The 20786-nt window shown below is 45.0% G+C and overlaps 2 protein-coding genes across 8 annotated transcripts in view; one reads left to right on the top strand and one right to left on the bottom strand.

The window, feature by feature from the left end:
• The window catches only part of ZDHHC4 (zDHHC palmitoyltransferase 4), a 23573-nt gene extending 11539 nt beyond the window's left edge, over window positions 1–12034 (top strand). For 4 of the 7 annotated variants that reach the window (XM_080981725.1, XM_080981721.1, XM_080981724.1 and 1 more), the window contains exons 2-7: window positions 1518–1646; window positions 2634–2707; window positions 3958–4136; window positions 5825–5950; window positions 7274–7518; window positions 8432–9604. In XM_080981725.1, the coding sequence (XP_080837851.1) occupies window positions 1524–1646; window positions 2634–2707; window positions 3958–4136; window positions 5825–5950; window positions 7274–7518; window positions 8432–8704 (1020 nt within the window). In that variant the 5' untranslated portion in view covers window positions 1518–1523 and the 3' untranslated portion in view covers window positions 8705–9604. The other 3 variants (XM_080981726.1, XM_080981723.1, XM_080981720.1) reach the window with 3 other exon arrangements.
• On the bottom strand, window positions 9489–20786 carry E4F1 (E4F transcription factor 1). Its single transcript, XM_080981752.1, has 14 exons — window positions 20525–20786; window positions 19226–19350; window positions 18536–18632; window positions 17654–17859; window positions 16685–16805; window positions 16185–16337; window positions 15522–15688; window positions 14564–14791; window positions 14215–14314; window positions 13476–13693; window positions 12725–12923; window positions 12052–12212; window positions 11638–11700; window positions 9489–10403 (listed from the first exon to the last, which is right to left on the bottom strand). The coding sequence occupies exons 1-14, from the start codon at window positions 20691–20693 to the stop codon at window positions 10050–10052; spliced, it is 2361 nt and encodes a 786-aa protein (XP_080837878.1). The 5' UTR covers window positions 20694–20786; the 3' UTR covers window positions 9489–10049.

Below are 20786 nucleotides of genomic sequence, written 5' to 3'. Positions count from 1 at the left end.
CCAGGCAACGCGCCTTCCCCAACCCCGGCAACTCTGCTTCAATGGATAGGGCGGGGGTCGCTCTGCTAGTCCTCCCCTCTTGAAGGCCGCTGCATGTAGCTCTTAAGGGGGGTGGGTTGAGTGGGAGCGGGGCAGGCTGTGTTCTGGCCCCGGATTTTCTCCTTCCGCCAAGCAGAGGAAATCCCCCACAGCCCTTCAGGAGGGCAGCTCGCGGGTCTTGGGTTTAAATGGCTTCAAACATGTGGGAAGACGGGCTCTGCCCCAAGGAGCCTGCAGTCTCCCAAGTCCCATCATCCCTGAGCATTGGCCATGTTGGGTGGGCTAATGGGCGTTATTTATAGGCAGTATTTTGTAAAATTTATACACAACTGGATTGTGAAAACGAACAAACCTCCAAGCGGTTTACAACCCCCCCCCCCAATAAAATCACCAGAAATTGCTAACCATAATGTAAGACCTTTGAAAAGTTATCTTCTACCCTATCTGAGTAGGCTTGTCTAAACAAGAATGTGTTTAGCAGGTGCTGAAAAGAGTGCTGTGAAAGTGCCCTGCTGATATGAATAGGCAGAGAGTTTCAAAGAGTATTTTATTGTTTTTTTTATTTATTTATTAGATTTAGATACCGCCTTTGATCAAAAGACCTTAGGGCAGTTCACAAGATAAAAATACAAGATAAAAACACAGATAGTTAAAGTAAAAACCACAAAACAATGTAATATTCTACAATGGCTGAAGTCACAAGTGTAGGTGCTGCTGTTCTAAAAAATTGAGTTATTACCAGCGGCGGAGAAGTATTCTGTGGCACCTGTAATAGTGCCACTTGGGCACAGCTATTCCTCATGCCCTGCACTAAAACAAGACATACAATGTTGGGAGGGGGAACAGGATGAAACGGTGCCTGACGGTGTGGAGGAGGTGAGCAGGGAGTTTGCCTACTTCTCTCAGTCATAAGACTGGAACTTAGTGGGGACATGCAAGAAGGCTGGAGGTTGGGAGATTCAGGACAGGCAAAAGAAATCAGACAAATTCAGGGAGGACAAGGCTACCGATGGCTACTAGTCACAATGACTATGCTCTGCTTCCACAGTTAGAGGCAATAATGCTTCTGAATACCACAGGACAGGAGAGTTCTCTTGTTCTTGAATCCTGCTTGTGGGTTTCCAATTGGGATACCTGTTTGGCTGCAGTTGAGAACAGGTTGGGCCATTGACTTGATCCAGCAGGCTTTCCTTATGGTCATATTCTTATCCAAGAAACAGGTCCGCCTGCTCACACACCTAGCTTAGAGACCAATATCCTGGCATGTTTTATGGGAAGCTATGAACTGGCAAACCAAGAGATCAGCGCCAAATCTTGGCACACAATGGGTGAGGCAAGTGGGCAGGGAGCAGGCACAAAGCTTGTTCCTGGACTGTTAGATACAGCCTTTCTTTGGTAGTATATTTGTGGGGGTTCCCTGCACTTTTTCCCTGTTGGAATTGGCTCCTCTTTAATCAGCTGCTTTTTGGATTTTGTAGGGCAGGATGGACTTCTTGAGCCTCTTCCTCCTCTATGTGTTTCTGGTTCTGCTGACCATTCTCCTTGTTTGTTTCTATTCCGGAAGGAAGCAAAGCATCCCCTCAAGGCTTATTACCTGCATAACTCAGGTAAGGAATGATCACATCAGTTTGTCACCCCACTGCTGTGCCCACTTGCCAACAGTGGTACTTAAAATTTGCCAGCACTGTTTCTAGCATGATGACAGGTCAGCTTCCATCCCACCAATCTCTATTTCATGCTGCCAGAGGAGCATCTACACAAAATGGTGATGTTCAGTCTGTGTGTCAATCCTGTTCTTCCATATTGCAGGTAAAGGCAGGTATTCCCATCCATCATTGGCTCTTCAATCTTGTGATAGAACGAAAGCATTTTTCTATGCCAAAGATATCGTGACTTGTATGTGAAAGAGAATTGACTAGTGGTGATTATTTATTTACATTTAACAATTTACATTTAATACACACACACACAAAGTAATTATAAATAGGCACATAAACAGGCAACAATAAGAACAGATAAAGGTAGAGCATGACCAGTGGTTACAGATGATGGGAACTGGAATCCAGCAAATGAGGACCACAAATTCTCCTCCATCTGCGTTCTCTTCAGAAGAGATGCAAATGCCATTTCCTAAAAACAGCAAAAGGGGTAGACTTGAGTCTGGGTTGTACCATTTCAGTAGTGCGGGTAAGGAGCTCATGGGAGTGGATGCTTCTCCATACAGTTACAAAAACCTTTACACATAGAAAGCCAAACGTAAGGGAGATGAATTCTAGCTCAATCTTTTCTGCTATGAGCTAATTTTATATGTGGGTGAGTTTTCTTTTCTATGGGAGGAAGATTTAGTCTTCTGAACCCCACTGGCAATCTGAAGTGGTTCACCCTCAAAACCAGTTTGAGAACTAGACCTTCATGCCAAATAAACAGTTTCTGAATTCTTCCAGTGTCAAGAATCAGTTAAGAAATACAGCTGCATTCTGTCCATGTGGCACTTACTCTGTCACTCCAAGAACGTAAAAAACTCAATGATTGGGGATTTTTTATTTCCCCCTTAAAAAATAAATAAATTCCTCCCTCTGTCTTCTGTGATGTAGGTGCTGTTGCGTATAGTTCCATCCCAAGTCCAAGGAGCTGCTCATTGGGTGCTTCATGGACTCTTCCATAAACGGTACTGCTTCTACCCCTTCTTTTGTGCCTTTTCCTTGCCTGTCTGGTTGGTAGCACTAACATTTTCATTTTATTTATGTCACTTTTAAAATTATCATTTCAGTTTATTACCATAAGGTTCCAGGGTGCAATGTTAAAACAATTTAAAACAACCCACAGACATGAGAATAGGGTGAGTCACAAAAACATACATCTCAGATATCAAAGGCAAGGGGAAGGAGGTGTGTATTTCTATGATGCCTATCAGTTGCCTTTTCTAAGGAGGCTCACTTCCACATTAAGACACAAAGTATTACACCTCTAAAGTTATAGTGCAAAACTCTTTGAATTGCCACAGCTTTGCAGAACGGCTTCCAAAGATGGCTTCCCTGTGCCTTCCAAGAGTGCAGCAGGTCTTCTGCATTCCTCGTTCTCTTTTGTGCAGTGATGGCCATGCTGGTTGGGGCTGCTGGGGCTGCTGGGTTGTAGTTGGAACCATCTGAAGGGCGCCAGGTTAGACAAGTCTGTTTTAAGCCATGATTTTTCTGTATATCTTGGGTAACCCTTGGAGATGGAGATACTTCCCTTTTTTATCTGGGTGACTTTTGTTGCCAAGACTGGCTGTGTAATGGCGTCCACTTCACCATTCAAGGAAGTGGAGTGGCATCCCAGCAAAAATATATTCGGATTAAAAAGAAAACATGGTAATGCAAATTACTGATGAAAGCATTATGTTTTGGGTTACATACAGAAAGTGACACACAAGAAGGAACTATCAAGATAATGGGAGACAGAAACAAATAAGAGTGAGCAAATGATTTAGTAATGTGAGATACCTACAGGACTTCACTGTTGCTTTTACTCCAATTTAGCAAATGCAGGTATTTTTGCTTCATTTCCTGGTTGGATTAAAGTTTCTGCATTCAGAATGTCACTGATTTCATCCAGCTCAAGAGAAACAGCAAGGCTCACAAAGGGTAAAGAGGTAGTCTTATTGTACAATCCTGTGCATATTTATTTGGAAGTGTGTTTAATGGGGATTACTCTCAAGTCTGTTTAGGATGGCAGATTTATTTCTTTTATTACAGTTGTTTTCAAAACAGGACCAGTTAGGAGACCAATAGCTTAATTTGGCCTTTAGGTTTCTCTGAGGACAGTTACTCTTCACCTCTAAAACACCTTAGGCTGCAATATCCAGTGCAAAATATCACAAGCCTGATATATTTCTGAGTGGGAGTCTACCCTTATGCACCTCTTTTCTTTTTGCTGCAGAAACTGTACATTTGTGGTCCTGCACTTGCTCTTGGAAGCTTTGGTTTACGGGGAATATGCCTGGGAAGTGTTTGGCTATTGTCAGGAGCTGGAGTTCAGCAGTCACTTCCTCCTCCTCCCTTACCTACTCTTGGCTGTGAACATAGGTTTCTTCATTCTGTGCTCCAAGACTAACCCAGGTAACACTGCTTTCCCTGCAATTGTAACTGTTGGGCAGTGGGGAAGTACCCCATAAATGGCCTTGATTTCAGCGGATGGGGTGATGAACCTATGCCTGCTTCCAGTTAATATAAGACGCCCATTATAAAACCTTGGAATACAAAGAAATGAGCATTCTTCAGTTGTTCTGTGACCTTACGAAGAGCTTCAGTTGGGTAGATTCTGACGCGCAGCGTAAATTAATAATGCAGAGTTTTAAAGAATAAAAGCTTTACTAAGTTAAAATAAACTTCTTCATAAACAACATGGTTCCAAACAGTTTGACTGAGATTACATACAGACTCTGTTCATAGCTGAGGCAGACAGACTCTCACTGACATCTTAAAGAGAGCACAAAAGAGAAACTGGCTGCTCAGTTACATGTCAGAATGACTCAACAGTTAGCAGTTAGGCCTGAATAAAATTAGTAGGCCCAAATGACTGTGCAGTCCCAGCACTTCCCAGCCTGCTTTGCTGCTTCTGCTCTCATGTGTCTTTGTCACATGACAGATTCTGCAGCTAGACTACCGTTTTGGCTGGTGCCCTACCCATACCGTTTGTGCCAGCTTTTGCCAACTGGTGCCCTCCAGATGCTTTGGACACCCAGGCAGCACGGCTGGCTGATGGGAATTGTAGTCCTTACAAGGCACCAGGTTGGCAAAGGCTGCTCTACACACACATACACCAAGGATGCATGGGTACCTCCTTCCCACTGAGCTATCTTTGGATGCCCAAAGCAGGCACCTCTCTAGAACATGCAGACTAGGTAATTCCCACCCCCCTGCAGGGAAGTTCCTTCACAGTACCGCTCTTTTAGTTCAGTTCACTTATCTTGTGTACATTATTTTCCAGTTATTTCCTTCTTTCAGTTTTGCTTCATAGTCAGTCACCCTTTGGGCACCGTCCTTTTGCTGTGTGCCGAGCTTTATGGCCCAGCCAATTGTCATAGAATCATAGAATCATAGAGTTGGAAGAGACCACAAGGGCCATCGAGTCCAAGCCCCTGCCAAGCAGGAAACACCATCAGAGCACTCCTGACATATGGTTGTCAAGCCTCTGCTTAAAGACCTCCAAAGAAGGAGACTCCACCACACTCCTTGGCAGCAAATTCCACTGTTGAACAGCTCTTACTGTCAGGAAGTTCTTCCTAATGTTTAGGTGGAATCTTCTTTCTTGTAGTTTGGATCCATTGCTCCGTGTCCGCTTTTTTCTCAAGTGTGAGAATTGCAGCAGTCACAACCTGTCTCCTGGGTTTTGGAGAGTCTCACCAACATGTGCAAGGACTATTATGCCTCCACCAAGCAGTTAAACTACATTATTTGCTCCCACAGGTCTTGGGTGGCTTAAAACGGGAATTAGACAAATTTGTGGAGAATACTAAGGATATAAGTGGCTACTAGTCATGATGGGATGGCTGCATACTGCCTCTGGTGTCAGAGTTTGTTATACCTTAGAATGCCAGTTGCCGGAGAGCACAACTGGAGAAAGTTGCTGCTTTTGCACTCAGGTCCTACTTTTGGGCTTCCCATTGGGGCACGATTAAGAACAGGATGCTGACTTTGGGCTGATGTAGCAGGCCAAATTATTATATTCGCTGGAATTTGAAATCGGATGTCAGGAAAGAATCCTAGCAACAAGACACCATTTGCTACTTCCTTTCCCGGTCCAGGTACCATAACCAAATCCAACCAGGTGCTGTTCCTCCATGCATATGCCTATGACGGTGTGATGTTTGAGAAAGGGGTTGAGTGCTCCACTTGCAATGTGAGGAAACCTGCCCGATCCAAGCACTGTGGTGAGTTTATATTATAATTATCCCCACATGACTGTATATGTGTGCCAAGATCTGCCTTGGAGGATGTCCATTTAATGGGTCCCACCATCACGGGCAGTGAGGCAGGTAGCGGCTGGAGACGGGGCCTTCTTTGTGGTGGTGCTTCAGCCCTTGAACTCTCTCCTAAGAGAGGCTCACCTGACACCAGTTAATGTCCTTTTGGCACAGGATGGAAACTCTTCCCCCTGGTCTTCTCTGGATGGTGTGTAGGTGGTCCCAAGTTCAACCATGGGATAAGGCCAGTCCCAAGGATGGGCTGGTCACATGACATAGGATTGTTAAACACCACTCCTGTCACTCCACTTCCACTTATTTTGCCTGTCTTGCCAGAGCAGATGGCCATCTCTTGCCTGCTTTGTCATCATGTAATAATTGATGAGTCTTGACAGAACTTTTGGTTACCGTTTTTGTTTATTGTTATTATTCTGTTCACCTTGTGTTGTAAAGCACTCTTGAGAACATTTGTGTTGAAAAGCAGGATGTTAATGTATTTTTAGTAATTTATTTATTTGTTAAATTTGTATCTTGGGACCTTCTAGGATTAAAAGGGATTGCTCATCCTGGCATCTGTTTCTGCTCTGGCCCTAAACTCCTTGTATCCACTGTGTCCTTTTTCTAGGTTGACCCATCCCATTTTGCCAAGAAGGTAGCACCCTGCATTTGTGCTGCCCGCCCCCCACTTACCATGTCCACTGAAGCCCTGCTTACAGAGGTCACACAGTTGAGGGCTCTGGTTCCAGTGAGAACCTTACGAAATCGTGCAGGGGCCTCACATGACCTTCCCCAGACCCCAGCTGCCTTGCTTAAGAGAGGCCTCTGCGTAACCTCGCAGGGATCTCGTGAGATTCCCCCTACAACCCAGAAGCTGCCATAATCACAGATGTGCCCCTTGGATTCTGCCACCTGAGGCGGTTGCCTCAGCCTGCCTGGTGGCCCTACCTTTTTAAAATGTCAAACACCCCCTCCCCCATCTGCCTTTAGCTCTGCTCTCACCCTGTGCATTGCTGGAGGCCTCTTCAGAAGAGATTTTGCACCAGGAGACCTGCCACATGTGGTCAAATTGGGTCAAAAATCTTTTATTTGGTTTGCTGCTTTCTTTCCCTCCACTCATTCGCCCACCTTCCCCTTTGAACAATGGGGCTATTAGGAGTGACCCAGCATGCTAATAGCTCATGCCTGGTTTTTCATTTGTTTGTTTTAACTGGTATGTTTTAAACTCAGGAGGGTTATGGGTTGGTTTCTTGATAACCAGAACATCATGACCTTTCTTCTGGCTTTGATCAGGTGTGTGCAACAGCTGCGTGCATCGTTTTGATCACCACTGTGTCTGGGTCAACAATTGCATTGGTGCCTTCAACATCAGATACTTCCTGCTCTATCTCCTTACCTTGACCTCCATGGCTGTTTCAATCGCAGTCTTAACAGCCACTTTCCTCATCCAGGTGGTCCTTCTGTCAAATATGATGCAGGGGTATTACACAGATGACCAAGGCCAGGAGCGCCCAATTGATGCCTTCTTCCTTATTCAGGTAAAAGTTGACAAAATGATGTGGGTTGTACCCAACTAAATCCTGCTCAGAGTAGCCCTGTTGAAATTAATGGACCAGTAATTTCAGTGGGCCTGCTCCGAGCAGGGTTTAGTTGGATACAACCCTTAATGTCTGATGCCTTCATCTGTATGTAGCTGTGGACTCCCTTGAAGGGAACAGATTTACTGTTGTGCAAGCTTTTGCAGAAAGGGTCTTACTTCTTCTGATCTGCAGAATAGATTTCAAAGCCTGAATGTAATTTAATCAAAAGAATCATTAATTTGGAGACTAAATATGCCTTTCTGACATTGACGTTAAATTGATGTGCTTTTATTATCAAGGGGTGGGATCCAGCTAAACAGCTCCACTTGTCGCAAGCACTTTGGATGCACAGTGGAACTTCTTTTCCCCACCTACTCCCTAAAGCTTAAGGCTTGGGGTGACCCCCAGAACAAATATAGGGGATGCATGGGGGTGGGATTCCATTGTGCAGTCAAAAATGCTAGCAGTAGTGAAACTGTTCAGATGGATACCACCCAAGAAACTTAATAGTATGCACCTTCTTGAGAATAGTTGTTTTACAAAGCTAACTTAGATGTGCCTTTGTCTTTCTTTGTTATAAGGGCCACTGGTACTAAATTCAAAAGACGTGCATATTGTATGGTGATCAGAGGAACTATGGTTAGTCTGGGTTTTCTTAGTAATTTGAATTTAGCTTTTCTTTTACTATCAAGATAAAAGCTAAAATTTCGAATTATTCAAGATGCAAACTTACTGATCACATTGATCAAAGTGCAGTATTGACAAGCTGTCTACCATTGAAGGAAGAAGTAGGCACATGAACCACCAGGACAGGGGGGTTAGGCTATTCTTTGTGCATTTTGACTCCAGCTGGGTATTTTTCTCTTCGCAGCATCTTTTCCTGACCTTCCCCAGAATCGTGTTCATGCTGGGCTTTGTTGTTGTCCTTTCAATTGTACTGGGCTCCTATTTTTGTTTTACTCTGTATCTGATCCTGACCAACCAGACAAGCAATGAGTGGTTCAAGTCAGCAAGATATAAATGTTCATCCTCAGAGGACGACACCAGGCAGAGGGGTTACAAAAATATTTATTCTAGAGGCATCCAGGGCAACATCACAGAAATTCTTAAGCCAATTATGAGCCCTGAAAAAAAGCAAAGATGAGTTGCCATTGACAGCAGTGGACTGTATAAATCTTAAATTTTTAATCTCAGCACAGAAGTCCCAGGCAAAATTAATCTACTGCAAGGGTAGTCAATGTGGTGCCCATGGGCATCGAGTGTGCCGGACACTACCTACCTCTTACAGGGCCTGTGAAAGATCTTAGTTCTCATCACAATGCTCAGAGAGGGTGTTTGCTCTTTTTGTGCACTTCCTTTTTGCACTGTCTCAGCCTATCCTTCAGTGGCTGGCAGAACTGGATATAGTGGTCCTCCACCCATGCTCTTGGAAGTGGCAGCCATCTCCAAATGTGCCTACTGGCCCCAAAAGATTAGTGACTCCTGACCTTAACTGTTGAGTCGGCCTTGCAAGCAAGCCCCAACTTACCAGTGCAACTGGAGTAACCATACCTGTTTACTGCTAGTGTCTGCCTGAAATGGAAGCTGAAGCTGCAGTTTGTGATAGGGACAAGGAACTAACCTCTAGAATACTGCACTGCAGATGGTTGGACTATAGATGATCCTTATGGTCCCTTCCAATTCTATGATTCTGCTTAGGAGCCCTAAGCCCCTGCTTGCTTCTTGAGACTTTAGGCACTACCCTAGTTTCCAATCATGAGAACTAGAAACTTGTTAACTGGAATAATCTAAGGCTCCTGACTGATTTTGCACAACTAACATTCATTTCAAGAGTCTGGCATATACAGAGTCCTGCTGGATTACATTTACTCTGTAGGATAAGAGAAGTGACAGCTACTTTTTACCAGAACAAAAAACAAATAACCAGCTTTCATCTAATAATAGCTCTCTTTTTATTACATCAGAATTTTGTAGAAAATTATGTATTTTAAAAACACTTACAAACTGTACAATAAGCAATTAAATGTTACATGGTTACAAAATGTACATTGTGGCCTTTATGTAGCAGTTGCAGGATATTAAGATAACCTGTTTTCCTGTATAGTAAAGCATTTTCAAACTTTTCTTTAAAGTTTGCGTCCATTATGAATAGCTTACATTCCATGCCTTATATGGACTTACATATGAAAGGCAAGTAGGTGCCCCAGAAAGGAGGCCTCTGGTTGCATGGCATAGTTTAATTTCCCTGCAAATCCCCCCACCATCCATTTTTTCTCCTCCCACTAAGCTAATATTAAAGTGCTTCGCTCCATCACTGCCTGATTTCAACAAGCAGCAGCTGAGCACAAGTGCTATGAGGACACTAGTCATCAAGCCCTTTGGCACCACCAGAGTGCCTCAGCCCCATGTGACATTTTCCACAGTGCTGAAGACTACCCACGGGGCAGTCTCCAGAGATTGAATGCAGATATGGCTCTCTTTCCCCTGGTCTAGACTATAACAGTCTGAACCTCCACTTCCTCCTCCTGGGTGGCAATCACAAACTCCCCCGTGTGCTCCATTATTTCAATGTCTTCGGATGCCACCATTGTCACCGTTGCCTCTTCAGCCTCGCTGCTCCCCTCTGTGGTCAACACTGCTCCTTCACCAATGGCTGAAGCCAGCGTCATGGCAACCTGCTCCGTGAGACTCTCGGGAGTTGCTATGGCAATTGTGTCTGCGTCTGTGCCGTCAGGTGTCAAGGCAGAACTTTCTGCCACAGTGACATTCTGGACAATTATCTGATGGCCAGAATTTGCTTGGTTGACGATCTGCTGAACTACTTTCATGATGTGACTGTCCACCTGCATGGAAGGAAGGAAATACACCAATGATTCAAAGCCAGATTTGCGCACACTGTATCAGAGTTGCTGCACGTGTAGTTTGAGTCCAACAGAGGATGACAAGCGTGGCGTACATTTTCATGAACAGCCGCATTCCTCAATGTGGGGCCCTCCAAATGTTTCAGAATACAACTCCTAGCCAGCACAGCCACTCTTTTAAAAATGTGTCCAGAGAGAAAGAAACAAAAACCATGGAGCCAAAAAGCCCTAAAGGACGGGGTATGTCAACTGCTTGACAATGAATAAATGTTAGTTCCTTTCACCTATTCTATAAAGTGCAAAGGAATATCTAGGTAAAGGTAAAGGGACCCCTGACCATTAGGTCCAGTCGTGACCAACTCTGGGGTTGCAGTGCTCATCTCGCTTTATTGGCCGAGGGAGCCGGCATACAGCTTCCGGGTCATGTGGCCAGCATGACTAAGCCACTTCTGGCGAACCAGAGCAGCGCACGGAAACGCTGTTTACCTTCCCACAGGAGTGGTGCCTATTTATCTACTTGCACTTTGAGGTGCTTTCAAACTGCTAGGTTGGCAGGAGCAGGGACCGAGCTATGGGAGCTCACCCAGTCATGGGAATTCGAACCGCCGACCTTCTGATCGGCAAGTCCTAGGCTCTGTGGTTTAACCCACAGCGCCACCCGCATCAAAGGAACATATAAGTGGACACAAATCTGACATGCTGTCCAGCTCCAAACTAGCAAGTTCTTCCCTCCTCCAGCAAACTAACAGATGGGGTGTGAAGAGTCCAAAGATAAAGGGTGGGGAAGAGAAGAGAAAATACAGAGTTCGGCAATGGCTCTTGCTTTAAAATCAGAGTCGCTTTAAGACCAAACCACTTGCTTTTCTTAGTGCCAGGAACTGGGGAGGTTCTCCTCTCTGAAAGGGGTTGTAGAACTTTGGGAAGTGGACACAGAGCACCTGTGTTGCATACAGAAAACCTCAGGTTCAATCCCTGGTGGATGGCAAAGACCTTTTTCTGCCCTTGATCCTGGAGGGCAGACCCGGTAGAAAGCAGCTTCCTAGATCCACTCTCCCACCCAAGAAGGTATTAAACAAACAGGCTACCTAGTCTTGTGTGTGTGTGTGTTTGCTACAAAGATGTCTCTTGGTAATTTTATCAATGAATTAATCACTTCAAGCTTTAAAGTTTTTAGTAACAAGGATTGTAAGGAACCTCTTCAGGGAGAGCAACCTACCTCATGCCTTGTCCCTTCTATGATTTCAGCAGCTTCCGTGGTTTCCATCTCTTCAGTAGCTGTCTAAAAGAGAGAAGACAGATTTCCCCTAAAGCAGGAACTTAACTTTGCAGTGTAATCACATGCAGGTAATGTCCTCAGGAATGCTCTTTGCTCCAGGAACAATCCACCACATACCTTCTGCTCTACCTCTCAGGCTCAGCCAGCACAGCCATAGGATGCTGGTGCTCATGAAAATGGTTCAAAAATAGAATGAACTGGGCTGGTGAAGCCTGGCATATTCTATTCAGAAGCGCTTGACAGATTACAGTCTGGCTCTCACTGCCCCTGGACAAACCACAACTGAAAACCACCCTGCAGTGTAGGAAAACTTAGTTTTCTCCAAGAGATTCTCCCTCAGTGCTGCTCAGCTACCTCAATTATGTACTCTTGCGTATCTGCCACCACCGAAGAGAACTCCACGAGGACTGTAGGAGGATCTTCAGAAATGACTGTTGCAGCTAAATTGTCAGCAGACTGACCTTCCTCCGACACTGCTTCTTCTTCAGCTTCTTTCAAGGCAAGCAGACAGCCACCTAGGTGACAGATAAGGTAACTCTTGTCAAATTAAAATAATTTCTGTATACATGTTCAATCCTGACATGCTCAAGTCTCTTATCAAAATATCCTCTGTCTAAAAAAAACCACCCCTCTGTGCCAAGGATTGCCAAATTCTTGGCCCCATTGTTTGCAAATATAGCTTGTTTCCTTATTCTGGATTATTTGTTCAGGGAGCAATGAACTATTATATAATATTTTAAAATATTAAGACACTTATACATGCTTTTAAACAAATACTCAGCCACTACAAGAAATCCAGTTCTCCCCACCACCACAGATCAGAAGATCAACCAATATTCTGACCTCTAGAAACTTCACCAGGAAGATTCTGCACCTGTCTCCCAACCTCTTGGCCACTAAATGTTATAGCACTCTACAGAAATGGTGGGCGATGGGGTTACCAAAAAGCTTCTCCTATTCTAGAAGCTAGCACATGTTGTCCTTGGCTCCAGCTTGCATTTTACATGAAAAGAGACAGGTCCCTTACCTTTGGTCCTCAGGTGCCTGTTGAGGGTGCCATGCTCTGCAAAACCACGGCCACATTTGTAACATTTGAAGGGCTTCTCCCCTGTGTGGTGGCGGATGTGGCGCACCAGGGAACCCTTTTCCCGAAATCCCTGACTGCAGAATTGGCAGACGTATGGTTTGTCATCAAGGTGTGTCCGAAAATGCACCTGCTGAGCATTCTGCAGGACAGGAGAGCACGGAAGCCATGAGTGAACATAGACAAATGCAGCAAACTTCCTACACTGGACCTCCTAAGCAGACAGAAGCATTATCCATTGCACACCACTCTTAAAAGTATTTTTTTTAAAATCATCTGCTTCACTTTGAGCACTTCAACAAAGCTGCTTGTCTGCCAAGAGCTGTTTTTTAAATAAAGGACAGGTGACTCCAAGGCACTGGAGGCAGACTTGCTGCCAAAGAAAAATAAACCACCCATCTTTTGGCACAAAGCCCAGCAAAATCCTTCAGCAGTGCTCAGAAATTTTCATTTGAGCACTATCGGGACACTCAGAGAACTCTGGAGAAGCACTAGCGCGCTTCGGGCAAAATGGAAAGCAATGCTCCTCACAAGTCTCCCAGTCACTTTGAGTGCTAATGCCAAGGTAAAATTGCTCTGCCCACTTTTCCCTACTGGCACATGGCCCTCCAAAAGTCACCTAAAGGGAATGCGGCCCTGGGGCTTAACCAGGTTCCCATCAAAGAACACGTCCCAAAAGATGTGGGGCTCCTACCTTCGTCTTGTATCTCTTGCCACATTTGGGGCAAGGATATGGCCGCTCATCAGAGTGAACCCTCCTGTGTCCCTTCACATGTGCAATTGTTTTGTACAGCTTGCCACAATCCCCACAACGGAACCGCCGCTCGTTCACGTGCACTTCCTGGTGTTTTTTCAGCAAGTAGCCCTTGGTGAATCCTTTGCCACACTCTTCACATGGGAAAGGTTTGTAGTCTGGGCAAGGGGTGGGAAGTTTCACAAAAAAAGAGGATTGGAGCAGGCAGAATGTCCAGTACTTATGACATTTGAAAATGCAAGGCTGTAGAATATCAAAGAAGAAACTGCTTTCATAGCCGCAGAGGAACTGCCCATAAATTTTCTGTTCGTAGCAAAGACGACAGGTGCCTCAGGCGTGAGGCTGATTTAGCCAGAGATCTCGGGGTTGACCTTTGCTCAAAGACTAACCTGCATACAGAAGCTAAACTTAAAGCCAGTATCTGCAATACTCAGCTAAATAATTGAGACATCTACCATTTTTGCTACTGAGTAAAAAAATTCTCAGCAATTCTGAGGCATTCAAACTATTTTTAGTTTTATGGTATCCTGCAGCAATGTGCACCAATCTAGTAGAAAAAATAAATTATTTGCATGCCTTGGAAAGCCACCCAGCTGCAGCCTGATAAAACTTTGTGACTGTACAAGGAAGCAATTTGTCCATGGATACCTTGACGAGACACAACAAGATTTCCCCTTACCAAAATGTCTGCTGATGTGCTGGTCAAGGGAGCTGTGTTCCCGGAAGACTTCACTGCAGTAGGGGCACACCTGGCCCTCATCAGTCGCATCTGCATCTGGCTATGAGACAGAGGGGGGCAGCATAAGTACTAGACATTGCAAAAGCTTGAATCGGGATATCCTATTTGAAAGGCAGCATATGCCACTGTTAAAGCAGCACTGAAGGCAGCTAAGGGTGGCGCAGGTCATGTGTTAACCCGTATACAGCTGCACACCACCAAGGCCTGTTGTCATGCATCAGCCAAACCTGACTTCAGGAGAGGTGAGTTAACCTAAATACAGGAAAAGCAGCTACCCTGACAAACTTACAGTTTCTGCTTGCTCGATCTTCACGTACTGCTCCCCACACAGCTTCTCGGGCATCTCCACCTCTTCATTCTTTGACTCCTCTGCACCAGTCACCTCATTGGCTTCATCTGATTTGCTCGCCTCCTCCATGGACACCTGTTCTATCACAATCCCAGAATTCCTCATGGCTTCCCTCAGCAAGTTCTCATTGTCATCTCCCTCAGGGGGCAGATCCTCAGGATTTGAAGGCTAAAGAAAACCAGGGACAGATGCAGGGCAGTTAACTGCAAAGTAGAGACCAATTGTTTTAGCCCCAGAAGTTGCTAAAAGTTCTCTCTTAAGCCAGCATTCTTCAGCCTTTTGAACTCAGGAAACCACTGGCATCTCTTCTCCCGGGCCCCACAACCCATCAGAAAATGCAAATGACTCCCAGAGAATGCCATATGCAAGGTTTAGATTGAGATTTAACTCTTAGATGTTCCTTGCCTCTCTGCAATTTAGTTAGAACAGCCATTTTTGAGGAAGCGACATTAAACCCCTACCACTGGGCCTGCTCGCTACAGAATCTTTTTACCCTCTGCAATTTTACACTTACACACACTCAGTGGTGGCCCATCTTACAATTTGAGACCCACTCTCTTAAACAGAAAAACCAAACTGTTAGCAAACTGATCTCAGATGCCTGTGCAGAGCACACCAAAAGTTCTCAAATTTCTAAAGAGGGAGACATTATTTAGAACTGCTTACTTTCTCGCAGATGAGCTTTGAGTTTTGATGCCTTGTGTTGGGCTTGAAATTCTCCAGGGAAACTTATCTCCAAGATTTCAAAGCAAGACTTCTTTAGAATTTTCTTTCCACCTAGCCCCTTGAGACTGGTCAGGCATGTTGTCTCATCATGCCAAACCCATAACTGGAAATCAGTGTGTGTCTCTAGTCTAAGCCAAATGCCAACCTTCCCCTCATCATGGGTGGCACTAACCTCTTGGCCCAACAATTTCTCCTCTGTGATTGGGAGCTCCTGCACCTGGACGTGGACTTCATGGAGGACATTCCCTTTTGCATCCGTCACTAAATGAATGACAGGAGGGGACTCCACAGACTGAGCTGCTAGCGAGGGAACAGCCTCTACATTGGAATCATTTGACCCTTCAAGAAAAACAGCAAACGGGAGTTCTCAGCAAGCAACCTAGCTCCCAAATACAACTTCCCACTTTGAGGTCTTCTCTTCCCCCAGTATCCAAAGCAATTTCCTCTGTGTTTGCAATATTTCTGCATTTACATGATGCTTTCAATTGTCAAAGTACTTCAAGCACCATCTTGTTTACAAGTAACTATTTAAAGTAGGCATGTTGCAGGTTACGGCATGCCTAAGGCCTCCTAGAGGCAAGACTTGGATTTCTGTATTCAGAGCCTGGTTACTTAGCCACCATGCTACTCAACAAGAAAAGGCCTCTCAGAAAACAGAGGCAAAGCCAGAGGACACCCCTCACGTAAGGTCAGAAATGTCCCACCTTACTCAACTGCCTTCTAGATCTGCCATAAACATGAGCTGCATCTTGCTTTGGACCAACAGAGAATACTTTCAATGAAAGACAACAAAACTGTACAAACAGCAGGACAAGCTGCTGGTCTTTTCACTGACCTGCTGCTAAATCCTCTTTGCTCACAACTATTTCCTTGTTCATATTGAAGCGGGTTTTCTCAGTACAAGGAGTCAAGGATTTCAGGTGCCGGGTCAAGGCTCCTGACTCTCGGAAGCTTTTCCCACATTTCTTGCACTTGTAAGGACGCTCATCTTAACAGGTTGAGAAGTAAAAGACAAGAGTTATAACATGGAAGAAAATGGCCCATGGACTCCAGCTAAGAAATTTTCCCTCTTCTGCTTCTCTCAGAAAAGGAAGCAGATGGGGATGATGTGACTGGATCCCGATGGGATGTTCCTTTCATAGCATCCACAGTAGCATCCTTTTGGCAGTGCTAGCAAACTGGAGGCTTAGTGCATGGCTCTCATGCCTTCCATTGTCGCCAGCAGAGGGGGTTTGTCCGTTCTGACTCAATCATTATACACCAACAAGCACTGAGGGGTTTTCTACACATGTAGCACCATCATGGATTTTATAACAAACCAATCTGTCCTCTCACCTGTATGACGACGATGGTGTCTGATAAGCGAGCCCTTGGTCCTGAAAGATGTCCCACATATCTTACACTCATAATCCTTTCTGCTGCTGTGAGTTATCATGTGAGCTTTGAGGATGCTGGCCTGGAGCAAGGAGAAAGGAACTATTGGTGATGCTGCCAGGCACACAGATCACCTGTTTTAACCAATGGAGAATTTCAAGCTGTAGCTACACAAGCACACACATATATTCACACACAAAAACAAACACACAGTTGTACATCGGAAGTCGAACGGAATCCATTCTGGAAGTCCGTTCGACTTCCAAAACATTCAGGAACCAAGGCACAGCTTCCGATGGGCTGCAGGAAGCTCCTGCAGCCCATCGGAAGCCGCAACGGACGTTCAGGTTCCAAAGAACGTTCACAAACCGGAACAATCACCGGAACGTTCACAAACCGGTTTGCACCATTTGGGAGCCAAAACATTCAACTCGCAAGGCGTTTGACTTCCGAGGTACGACTGTATAGGCAAAAACGATGGCGTATACATAAAAGTTAAAATCTGGTTTCGATTTTGAAGGTTGTACAGTGGTAACTCTGGTTACGTACTTAATTCGTTCCGGAGGTCTGTTCTTAACCTGAAACTGTTCTTAACCTGAAGCACCACTTTAGCTAATGGGGCCTCCCGTTGCTGCCACGTCACCACCGCACGATTTCTGTTCTCATCCTGAAGCAAAGTTCTTAACCTGAGGTATTATTTCTGGGTTAGCGGAGTCTGTAACCTGAAGCGTATGTAACCTGAAGCGTATGTAACCCGAGGTACCACTGTATTCAGATTTGAGTTTTTTACTTGTCTATTGCAAGCCACCCAAATGCTATGAATAAATAAATCTATAAATAAATCTATAAATAAATAAATGCAAATCTCTACAGTATTTCCTTATTTGTCCAGCACTATCTTATACGATCTGGTACAAACTTCAAACATACCGTTTTGAATGTCTTGTGGCATAGTTCACAGACGTATCGGCCTTCTTTATTAACCAGCAGCTTAACTTTGATGAGCTCCATGGAGGCCCCTTCTTCTGGGCCTTCAGGACTATCCTGCCCCTCTCCAGTGTCACCATCAATGTGGCCATTTGGGCTTTCAAATACATGGTCTCCAGCTACAATGACTTCTTTGATGTGCCCACTACCTGCAACCAGAACACCACACAGTAAACCAGATACTATCAAACCATACAAACTATCAAAGTCTGCATAAAGTTCTTATGACAATGACCATTTTGATCCTTGTCATAATACTGTCTTGTATATTTTTTTTCACTTTTTCACTGCAAGTGCATTTGATAGTTTTACTAAGTTATTCCTCACAACCCCAAATTCTCTTTCCTGGACAGCCAGTTCACTGCACCCAGAACTTGCGGTTCTCTTTGTTATTCTCCTAACTTATGTGCCTCAGTTTGTACTCAGCTTACATTGAACCTCATTTGCCGTTCTGCCGACTGTTCATCTGGTTTGGAGAGCCTATCACATTTCTCATTGTTTGCTTGGATTTTCACCATTCTGCATAATTTGGTTTCATCTGGAAACTTTGCTACTTCATCAAACCCCAGGTTAATTATTAGAGCAACAACACTGCATTTTCCTGTGTTGTGAGAACTGTTTACTCCTACAATTTTTTTGCTGTTCTTTCACCAGCTACCTATCCCCATGACAAGCTGTGAATGAAAAGTTTACTTAGGAACTTTTATTAGGAGGGTTTGTCAAAGGATTATGGAATTCAAGCTTATACTGTTTGATTTACCTTTATGTACTTTCTACAAGTTTATTGAAACACTCAAAATACCTCAGAAAGTTTGATGAACATACCTAGTATTGCAGATGTGTTGCTGATTTCTTCTGTTATTGGAGAAGCTTCAACAACTATATGAGCTACAGTTATAGGCTCTTCAACAGATGAAATGACCTGTGCAGCAAACTGAGTTTTAGTAAAAGAATGCATATTGCAATAGTTATAGCCAAACAGTGAGAGATGCAAAATTAAAAATATTTCTCTGCTCACACTTTATTCACTCTTCCCCAAAGTGATGAAGGTTTGTTATCTGCACCAATCTAGTGCTGCTTGCAAAGGAACACCTGGGAACTCCTTTTGAGGTTCAGTGGTTCCTTTGGAATCATGTTTTTAGATGCCTTAAAACCTGACATCAGGTGTGGAGGTGTGCTTTGGGGGAAATTGCCTCACAAGTCAAATGAGGACCCATGCCAGGTCCAATTAGGTCCACTGGCCAGAGGCTTCCCACTACTGATTTCAACAGTAGTCAGTTGACTTACCCTGCCACTCTTGCAGTAGGACTTAAAAAAGACATCTGTGAATTTCCAGGCATCACACCTAAGCCTCCCTCAAACCCATCCAGTAATTACCCAAAACTACTAGAGCAATATTGCCATGCTTTCCCCCACCCACTGCCCACAATGAGAAAACTTGTCCTAGCAAGCAGTCTCAGGGCTAGAAGAGAATCCAGCCATCGCCTTCCCCACATCCTGCCTCAGGAAACTTGCCGGGGTTGGTACTGCTGTAGTATCTTGCTGCCTCTGGCAAAGCTTTTGTAATTTGTGCTGTACAAATTCTTCCAAAGAAGTGAACTCAGACTGGCACCGACCACACTTGTGCCTGTCATCTTCATCTAAAATTCAAAGGATAAGAAAACTGTCACCATCTTCAGATGGAATAACAAGATATTTAAAGACCAGCTGGTTTCTAGCTTATATTGGTCATTATATGATAGGAAGGAAGTTGTACAAATTGTTACCTAACCATTGATAGGATAGCTTGAGAACACACCTTGACATAAAAGCATCCAGTAAATGTGAAAAACAAGCTGAGAAGAATTTAACATTGATTAAGATTTGAACATGATTTTGCAATGCTTAATAAGGGTCAAGTGCAGAAAGGGGCAGAGCTCCTGCACCCTAAAAAGCTGTGTAGAAGAGAATTTCAATACAGCAGCTTGCACAAGTTACACTGCTGAAATCCCCATTCCCAGCACTTCCACTGTCCTCTCTTAAATGTGACAATGAAATACATGCTTTCTCAGAGAAAAGATGTAGGCAGGAGCTATTTTACAACTGAGCAACTCTGGCTAAGAAACAAGTCTATCATGTTTCTTTCCTGACTCTGGCACATTAGCAGAAGCAGTGTTCCTGATCATTCTCATCCAGGCCGCGGTTTAAAAGAACAGGTGTTGGTTTACATTAAAAAGAAGTGAAACTTCAGGGATATAGACTCTGAAAGCTCAGTGCGGCTTTCGCAGACCTGCCACCTTCCAGATGTCTTGGCATAGCTGTCAATGTTTCCCTTTTTTTAAGGGAAATTCCCTTATTCTGAATAGGATTCCTCGCAAGAAAGGGGAAAAGTTGACAGCTATGTGTCTTGGGCTACAACTCCCATCAACCTCAAGCATGGCCACGTTGACTGAGGCTCATGAGAGTAGTAGTTCTGAGAGTTGTAGAGGCTGGAAGCGAGGAACCCGACAGGAGGCTGCGTGGCACCATTTCCCGAGGCTCAACCAACTTTTTGCCTGCAAATGAGTCCCACGCTTGCCATTCCTCGCTCCAAAGCAGGAGGGGCGCAGGCGCGACACCGTAATTCTCAGAAGAGAGAGGCCTCCACTCTCCCATCGTATTGGACCTTCACCTTTATTCGGTGGCTTAAGGAGCTGCTGCATCGACAAGCCCAAGAGCGGGCTGCGCAAAGAGCTGAGCACAGGCACCCCTTCCTCCTCAGAAGGAACATTACTTTACAGAGAGTAAGAGACCCCTCCCCTCCCCCCCATCCCTGCCTGCCTGCCAAGCCGGTACCTTCTTCACCGAAAGGCGCCGGGAGACTGAGGAAGGCGGCGGGCCCCTGGTTCGCGCCGGAGACCGCCTCAGCCGCACACTCCTGTCCCCGTGGCCCAACTGCCGTAAGCCCCGCCGGCCCAGCGCTCGTTGCCATCGCGGCCTCCATGTCGCAAGGCGCCGCAACCATCAAGATGGCGGCTTTACGGCCGTGTCGTCATAACAACGAGCCCGGCGCCGCCACGGGGCGGGGCCGCAGAGCCCGAACTTTTGCCAATTGAGG

This window comes from Podarcis pityusensis, assembly GCF_964106645.2.
Source record: "Podarcis pityusensis genome assembly, chromosome: 14".
NCBI classification, from domain to species: domain Eukaryota; kingdom Metazoa; phylum Chordata; class Lepidosauria; order Squamata; family Lacertidae; genus Podarcis; species Podarcis pityusensis.
The sequence above is the reverse complement of the archived record's forward strand: the minus strand, read 5'-3'. Positions and strand labels throughout refer to the sequence as shown.

Coding starts and splice junctions, on each gene's coding strand:
- E4F1 (XM_080981752.1), bottom strand. CDS start 20,693: ATGGTTGCGGCGCCTTGCGACATGGAGGCCGCGATGGCAACGAGCGCT. Junction 13,694..14,214: donor GCACATCAGCAGACATTTTG/GTAAGGGGAAAT, acceptor CCCCTTGCCCAG/ACTACAAACCTTTCCCATGT. Junction 10,404..11,637: donor TAGAAGGGACAAGGCATGAG/GTAGGTTGCTCT, acceptor CCTTCCATGCAG/GTGGACAGTCACATCATGAA.